At 31.4% G+C, this 10,000-nt stretch overlaps 1 protein-coding gene across 3 annotated transcripts in view; it reads left to right on the forward strand.

The window, feature by feature from the left end:
* Positions 1 to 10,000, forward strand: part of LOC122245287 (uncharacterized) — an 18,811-nt gene that overhangs the window by 412 nt on the left and 8,399 nt on the right. Inside the window, exons 2-6 of one of the 3 annotated variants that reach the window (XM_086549326.1) lie at positions 2,154 to 2,268; positions 2,770 to 2,890; positions 5,506 to 6,320; positions 8,042 to 8,118; positions 9,168 to 9,268. In XM_086549326.1, the coding sequence (XP_086405452.1) occupies positions 2,190 to 2,268; positions 2,770 to 2,890; positions 5,506 to 6,320; positions 8,042 to 8,118; positions 9,168 to 9,268 (1,193 nt within the window). In that variant the 5' untranslated portion in view covers positions 2,154 to 2,189. The remainder of the gene's footprint in view (positions 1 to 2,153; positions 2,269 to 2,769; positions 2,891 to 5,505; positions 6,321 to 8,041; positions 8,119 to 9,167; positions 9,269 to 10,000) is intronic. The other 2 variants (XM_086549325.1, XM_086549324.1) reach the window with 2 other exon arrangements.

A 10,000-nucleotide genomic window follows, 5' to 3' on the forward strand; every position in this document is an offset into this window, starting at 1 on the left:
TATGCCAAACTAAGATTGCTTTATCTAGCCATAACAAAGGATGAGTTCGAATAAGAGATTTCAAATTATTCTAAAGTAGTTTTTTTTACATCAAGGACAAAAACTATTATAAATGGTATATTTTGTCTCTCTTCCTCTCTCTCGCTTTCTTTCTCTCTCTCTTTCTCTCTCTCTCTCTCTTTATATATCTATCTATCTCGCTCTCTCTCGTTCTTTCTTTCTTTCTCTCTCTGTCTTTCTCTCTCGTTCTTTCTCTATTTCTCTCTCTGTCTTTCTCTCTCTGTCTCTCTCTCTCTCTCTCTCTCTCTCTCTCTCTCTCTCTCTCTCTCTCTCTCTCCCTCGTTCTCTCTCTCTCTCTCTCTCTCTCTCTCTCTCTCTCTCTCTCTTCACTCTCTCACTCTCCTCTCTCCTCTCTAATCCTCTCTCCTCTCCTCACATCACACTCTCTCTCTCTCTCTCTCTCTCTTTCTCTCTCTCCATCTATCCATCTATTTCATTCTCCCTCCCTCCCCCCCCCCCCTATCCCTCTACCCCCCCATCTCTTTGTTTCCAAACGATGAAACGGAAATGCCAGACGCTGATGAAGCCCGGCGGTGTGACCAGAAGACCCGATCACGACTTTGGTTTCCAGGATCTCCTTATCAATTAGGAAAATGCAAAGTCATGTTGCATTTGTTTTTCACTCGTGCGTTGCAATGCGTCACTTCATGTGTTATGCAGATCGTGTTCAGCTTGTCATTAAGTTCAAGCAATTAGTTTAATTTGAGAGTTTCTTTGAGCTTGGAAGTAATGTGTACACACAACACGGGTCATTGCCCCCCTCTCCCCCCCTCCCTCCCTCTGCCTGGACACCGCCCCTGAGCCACTGATGTTTACCTGTTCCTGTGTTGCCTTCGGTGGGTTAACACGTCTCTAACATCCGCGTCGAATGTTTTATAGCTTCATTGTGTTTATTTTATGTGGAAGTCACCTTTTTTTCTTATTTTTTTTATGTGCACTTCTCTTTTTTTTTCTTTTTCTTTTTTTTTTCTTTTTTTTTTTGTGTGTGTATGCGCGTAGGAATAACTTTGCATTTATTGAATATCAGTGACATTGACGGATTCAGTGAGAACGTGCTTTGACGTATCAATAGAAAGGTAGACAAACATGCAACAGACTCTTCGAGCAATGCAGACATCCGGTTATAAAAGACTTGGCCATACCATCTAAAACACGTGTTGTATTGTTGCATTTTGTTGCATTTCGGAAATAGAGCAACGCGAAGGAATGAAGGATAATATTAATTTCCTTAGTAGTGGGATGATGGTATGAATGATTATGAAATTTTGTTTTTGCTTTTTGTTTGACATTGAATAAAATTTTCGTAGTATTACTGATGCCTGTGTTTTTTCCACGATATTGTTACTAACTACCATTATTTTTACTACTGCTGCTGCTACTGTTGTTATTGATGTTGCTTTTAATGGCTATAATAGCAGTAATAATAGTGATAATAATAGTTATGATAGTAGTAATAGTGATAAGGATGTATAATGATGATAATATAGATGATAAAATCAATAATAATTATAGTACCAACAATCATAACAATGATAATAATAATAATAATAATGATAATTGCAATAATAATAATGTCAATAATAGTGATAGCGATAATGATAAAGATAATAACGATAATGAAAATAAAAAGGTCGTCTTTTGATAGACAGGAAGCCAGAGAGGCTTGTGTGGCTCTGAATGGGGTAGAATCTTTGACGTTTTCAAAGGGTGGCTAACCTGTGCAGTTGCCAGTTAGGACATTTCTTGATGAGCCCCGCGTTCCGTTCTCACAGGTGTGACCTTCAGAGATCCAGGGGGAAGGTAAGGTCAACACCTCTTTCATTACCGCCTGAACTAAATCACTAAATCATAGCTACCGGAAACGCTATATTATTATTTATTTCGTTTTTCTTTCTTTTTTCTTAGTTCACATTCTAATATCCTTACATATATATAAGAAGATGCCGTACAAGCATAGTAAACAGTCGGTATAAAGAACCAAAGTCCCTTGTTGGCCATTTGCATTCCTAAGACGAAAACGACCTTAACCTTTCGAACGCCGACTGGCTTTTTGGAATTCCTTCTTACCCACGTGACAACCTTGGCCTTGACAGGGCTATGCGCCAGACGGGAAGAGACTCTTCATCAGAATGCATCTTCCGTGCCTCCTGTGCTGCACCCTGTTGACCGCCACCGCAACTAGTGTACTCACGCACCATGTTGGTCCAGGTGAGTGAGGCAGATGTTTGGTACTTCGGCAGATTACGTCATTGTTAGTGGTTGGTTTCTTGATTTGCTGCAAGGGATGTGATCATGATCTGTTCGTTCTCATCTCATGCCAAATTTTGATTTCTGTCTACGTCTCTGTCTCTCTCTCTCTCTCTCTTCTCTTCTCTTTCTCTCTCTCTCTCTCTCTCTCTCTCTCTCTTTCTCTCTCATCCACACTCTCTCACACTCTCCTCACTCCTCTCTCCTCCTCTCTCTCTCTCTCACTCATCAATTCCTCTCTCATTTTCTCTTCTCTTCTCTTTCTCAACATCTACGTCTCCTCCTCCTTCTTTTTCTTCTTCTTTAATTACTTCCTCTTCTCCTTACCTCCTGATCTCATCAATTCTCGTTCTCTCTGTCTCTATCCCTGTCAAACAATTTATCAATCTTTATGTCCCTATTCTCTTTTCTCTTCCTTTTATCCCCCTGTGCCACGCCTTAGACCTCATTTCTTTCCGTCAGACCGCGTGATCCGCCTTCGGAGTCTCGACTGCAAGTCCGACCTCGGCGAGAAGGGCGTGTGCATGTTCGCGTGGCACTGCAGCACCTCGGGTGGCACCCACCTGGCCACGTGCGTCGACGGGTAAGTAAGTGCCCGAGGCGACTGAGGGATCTGACAGACGGCGATTCCGTTCAGGGGACTCATACATGTGGGACGATTTTGTGGCATTTATTGTCTGTGTTGACATCGAAGGAAATTTTCCTGGTATTACTGATGCCGGTGTTTTTTCCGCGATATTGTTACTAACTGCCATTATTGTTACTGTTGCTGCTGCTGCTGTTGTTATTGATGTTGCTCTTAATTAATAGCTTTAATAGCAGGGATGATGGTGATGATAATAGTTATAATAGTAGTAATAGTGATACATATATATATATATATAAATTATATATATATAATATTATATATCTATATATTATATATATATATAATTTATATATATATAAATATATTTATATATATATTATATTTAATATATATATGCGAGAGATTATCTATTTATTCTAAATTCCCCCCCCCCCCCCCTAAAAAAAATAAAAACCAATCCATCTATCTATCTATCTAATCTATCTATATATATGTATATTATATAAAATATAAATATATAATATATATTTTAATAATAAATAATATATATATATGTTGTTTTGTGTGTGAGTTGTGGATTTTTTTTTCTACACAACACACACACGTGTATGTGTATATATATGTATATAAATAAATATATATATATAAATATATATAATAATATATATATATACATATATATTTATATATATATATATAAATATAAATATACATATACATATATATATGTAAATAATATATATATAATATATAATATATATAAATAGTATAAATATATTAAATATATATATATAATAAATATATAACGTTATCTATACCATAATAAAAATATATATATATATATATAATATATATATATATATCAATATATATATAATATATAGTACATACAACACACACACCACATACCACACGTGTTTGTGTGTTGTTGAGTGTGTTGTGATTAGTATAAATATATAATAATAAATATATCTAATATATATATAAATCTTATATATAGATAGATATATAGATAGATAGATAGATATATAGATAGATAGATAGATAGATAAAAATATATAGATAAAAGATAGATGTATGGAAAGATAGATAGATATAGATATAGATATGCATATATAAAAATTATATATATATATATATATATAAAAATAAATAATATATATATACATATATATATATCAAATATATATATGAAATATATAAATATATAGTAAATATATAAAATAAAAATTTACACTGTATATATATAACATAATATATAAATATATATATATATCATATATATATATATATATATATAAAATGCTCATATATACATAATGTATATATATAATATATATATATATAATAAAAATATATAATAAAAATATATATAGATTAAATATATATATAAAGGTACATTTATACACACCACACACCCACACACAACACACACACACACAACACAACACACACACACACACAACCACATTATATATATATATATATATAATATATATATAAAAAATATATATATATATATATATATATGTAATGAAATAATGGTATATATTTATATATATATATATAATATATAAAATATATATATAATATATATATATCTATATATAATATCTAACATATATATATAAATATTTATATATTATATATATATATATATTGTGTGTGTGTGTTTTGTGTTTTTTGTGTGTGTGTGTTTGTGTGTGTTGTGTGAGGTGTGTTGAGTACATATATATATATATATATATATAAAAATATATATAAAAATATATTATATATATATATATATATGTATATACAAGTAAAATATACATATACTTGTATATATATATATATATATATATATATATATATATAATATATATATATATTTCTAAATATATATATATATATACATACACACATATATAAATAAATAAATATAAATATATAATATATATATATATATATATATATATATAATATATATACAACACACACATCAATATATAAAATATATATAATATATATATATAAAAATATTGATAAATATAAATATATATATATAAAGAACATATATATAAAATAATATATATATAAATATGTGTGTGTGTGTGTTGTGTTGTGTGTGAGTGTTATTTTGTTTGTATAACAAAAACATATACTGTTTATGTATATATATAATATATAAAAATATATATATATATATATACTATTTATCTCTAATAAGCAAAAATATATTTATATATATAATAATATATACAAAAATATAAATAATATAAATTTTTATAAAAAAAAATATAAATGTAAATCTATACATATCAAATAATATATGCATAAAAAAAAAAATATATTATAATATATATACATATATATATAAATCTATATACATATATAAATATATATATATATATAAAAAATATCACATATAATAATGAAATGAGTAAATATATAAATATAAATAAAATAATATATAAAATATAATAAATAAATAAAAATATCTAAATAAATATCAATATATATATGTACATACATTTAAGAACACTTGATAATAATTTTCACAGATGCATGTATTTACATATGTATTCATGTAAGTGATCATAGCTGATACTTGCTAATCCTTTCCCCAGATTCTTCTTCGGGTCCTGCTGCCGGCTGCCGTCCGAGAACATGCTGGAGGACCTAGGTGGAAACGGAGCGCACCCGAGCGTGACCTCTGACCTCCTCCTAATCGCTGACGTTAGCGCAGCGCCGGCGACTCCGACGACTCCCCATCCAAAGGTTAAGCCGCCGCTCAACGAATCTTATTCTGCGTTGCCTGTTGCAATCCCTAACACTCAAGAGTCTTCTGCAACGACCCTTCCGACCCAAGAGCCTTCTACAACGACCGTTCAAGAATCAGTCAACACGACCCTACCGACCACAGGCACCACGACGACCCCCCCGACCCGGGAACCTTCCACAACGACCCTCTTTACAGAAGCGCCCATCCAGACGCCGACCGGAGAGCCTGCAACGGCCGACCCGACTCAAGAACCTTCCCCGACGACCCTCCCGACACAGGAGACCGGCACGACAACCTTCCCGACTGAGCTTCCCGTAACTGAAGTACTTCCTGAAGCGTCGACGATGCCGTCCGATGGCGTGACTTCAGTCGACCAGGAAACCGCGAATGAAAACAGTGATGATGTTATGAACGAGGCTCAACAGGCGGCCACAGACGAGGGTACTCAGCAAACCACAGCAGACACGCAGTTAGGAACCACAGACAGACCACAGGAGACCACAGGCGAAACAGAGAAAGATGTCACAGACGAGGCTCAGCAGAACGCCAGTGATGCTACCCAGCAGGAAGCCGCTACTGACGAGGCTGACCCAGCAGAGAGCGCCGAGGTGATCGAGCAGGAACTCCACAAGAACCTTACCGACGCCCATCACGAGGAGGGTAAGACTTCTTTCAGAGAGACGTGCCCGGGTCGCTCTGTGCAGACGATGCATTTGCATGCTTATTTATAAGTAAATATATATATATATATATATATATATAAATATATATATATATATATATATAAATATATATTATAAAATATAAATATATATAAATATATATATATGATATTTAATGTATAAATAAATATTAATTTTCTGTATATAATATAAATATCATATATATTTATATATATATAATATATATATATATATATATAACACATATATATGTGTTGTGTGTGTGTGTGTGTGAGTGTGAAAATAATATATATATATAATATATAAAATATATATATAATATAATATATGTATATATATATATATATGATATTAAAAAGGATATATCTATATATATGTAAATATATATATACATATAATATATATATATATATATATATATAATGATATATATGTATATAAATAAATATATTCATATATATATATATATATATATATATAAACTATATATATATATATATATATACATATATATGTACAAATATTATGATTAATAATATATATAAATATATATAATATATATATATATAAATATAAAAATATATATATATATGTTGTGTGTGGGTGTGTGTGATGTGTGTGTGTGTGTGTGTGGTGTGTGAGTGTGTGTGTATATATATATATATATATATATATATATATATGCTATATATATATATATATATATATATATATATATATAGAATATATATATATGTGTATATATACTATGTAAATATATATATATCATATATATATATATATATATATATTATAATAAATATATAGTATATAATATATGTATTCATATATATATGTACGTATATATATAGTATATATATGTATGCATATAATATATATATATAAATAATGTATATATATGTAGATATTAATTATATATAATATATATAATATTTATATATGTATATATATGGTATATATGTAAAGTGTGTGTGTGTGTGTGTTATGTGTGTGTGTGTGTGTTGTGTGTGTGTGTGTGCATGTTGCAAAAGAAGGTATATATAATATTTTTATATATACAATATATGTATATGTAGATATACATATTCGATGTATAGGATATATATATAGTTATGTTAGTTATATATATATATATATATATATATATATATAGGTGTGGTGTGAGTGTGTTTGTGGTGTGTGTGTGTTTTGTGTGTATATATATGGATAACCGTATATATATATAAAATATATAATTTATATATATATATATATATATATATATAATATATATATGTGTGTGTGTGTGTATTGTGTGTATTGTGTGTGTGTGTGTGTGTGTTGTGTGTGTTGTTTGTGTGTGTGTGTGTGTGTGTGTGTGTGTGTGTCTGTGTGTATAAATAATATATATTTTATATTATATATATATAATATATATTATATATATATATGTATGTACATATTTATATAAATAAATATGCATATTATACATATAATTAATATATATGTATAAATATATTATATATGTATATATATAAGTATATATATACATATATATATACATATATATATATATATATATATATATATATATATATACATATATATATACATGGACCTTATATAAGTACATTGAGCCAATAAAACGAAAAATAATAAGATACAAAATCAAAACTAGATTCCATTGAAATTTTCCAAATAAGTAAACTGCCTTTCCAGTCTGTGGCTCCCCCGTCTACCGCGCTGCCAGGATTGTGGGAGGAAACAGGGCCTCCTTTGGCGAATGGCCGTGGCAGGTTGGTGGGCTGTTGCATCTTATAAGAAACCTAAGCCATTGAGTGTCTTTGATTTTCTTCTCTTTCTCCGTTTCTTCCTCCTGTTCTATCTCTTCTGTACTTTGTCTTTTATGACTTGACTTTCAGGAGAATGTAGTTTTTGGATAATAGTCTGTAACAATCCTGTAACGTACTGCACTATTGCCTACCCGCAGATTAACTCCTGCCATACCGCGAATCACATCTTGATATCAAATTAATCCGTGAAATTATAGCACAAAACAAGCATCCTTCCCCGGACACTAATAATTAAACACTGAACCTTTTCGGCTTACAGTTTATAGTTAAAAGTTACGGTTAGTTTTCTTCTTCTTTTTCATTACCTTTGTGTTCTCCCCAGAGAGTTTTGAATTCGAAATCAATTAACAGAATATATAATCTTCCCTTATCTTTATTTTTTTTCCATATTAGGAAGGAAATTCCAAAACTGAAGATCATCCTATCAACACTAAAATTCTCACTCTTTTCACCTCTAAACTTTGCTCCCCTACAGAAGATGCTATACCTTGGAGAATGAAGTTTCGGTGTCCGTAAACAATTACGTGATTTTCTTCGTCTTTTTTTAAACCATAAATCGAATTAACACAGTTTTCACGAATGGCTTAGACAAAGTTAAACTTTTTTTTTTCTTGTCCTAGACGTAACATTACGCATGTTGGCATAGGGCCGTGTGAAGTCAACACTGACTGTAAGATTGAACAAGGTTGGCCTGGTTCTCGACTTTACGAACGGAGTAATTGTTAGTTACTTATATTTCACTCTATTTTCGCCTTCAGGTGAAGAATTTTACTCCTTTCTACGTCTAGATGCTATCTGTTGCCACTCTCCTTCTACAAAACGGTAACACTGTATAAAAAAAACTCGAACACACAAGAAACCAAACAATCCACAAAGAATACAAAGAATCTTATAAAATACATACAAAACTTCAAGTTTCATATATATTCACCCCAGTGCTCCCCTATTAAGCCCTTATGATTGATCGTTTATTTTTTCTCTCTTTCTCCAAGGCATCAATCAGACTGTGGCGCGGACGAACGTACATGCACGTGTGTGGAGGGACGCTGTTGACCGCCAGGTGGGTCGTCACCGCGGCACATTGCACCTACAGGTAAGTGGGCGTCTTCGCCAGGTTGTTTCGAGGCCATACTGAGGCCAGTGCTAAATTTAGGTTGAGTCCTTTTAAAGTTGGATTTTATTTTCTCAACTACACAGGCAGCTGATAAACATACTTTAGCACAAAAAAAAAAAAAAAAAAAAAAAAAAAAAAAAAAAAAAAAAAAAAGAAAGAAAGAGAGAGAGAGAGAGAGAGAGAGAGAGAGAGAGAGAGAGAGAGAGAGAGAGAGAGAGAGAGAGAGAGAGAGAGAGAGAGAGAGAGAGAGAGAGAGAGAGAGAAGACAAACATGATAATACAACTCTCATATGGATGATATGACGATCATAAACACCACATTGATCATAAACACGACATTGAGACAACATAACTAATAATGAAAAAAAAAAAAAATAACTACCACAAACATGATAACAAAAATTAATGAACAATACACCAAACTCTTCCCAGAAGGAAACCTAACCAGGTGACTGTGGTACTAGGCGAGTACGACCTGGAAACCACGGATGAACCTTACGCCTTCGTCAACAGGGGGGTGACGACTATCTCAACTCCTTATTCAACCCTTTCTATCGAGTACGACATCGCGCTGCAAGGTGAGTGCTAATCATAGTATCTTATTTTTTTTTTTTTTTTTTTTGTTTGGGGTTGGGCATACTGTTTCTATATCTTATCTATCTAATCTGTCTTTTTATCTCTCCTTTATCTCTCTTTCCCTCTCTCTCCCAC

This window comes from Penaeus japonicus, unplaced genomic scaffold, assembly GCF_977035675.1.
Source record: "Penaeus japonicus unplaced genomic scaffold, GWHDUDI00000001_assembly GWHDUDI00000022, whole genome shotgun sequence".
Classification (NCBI taxonomy): Eukaryota; Metazoa; Arthropoda; class Malacostraca; order Decapoda; family Penaeidae; genus Penaeus; species Penaeus japonicus.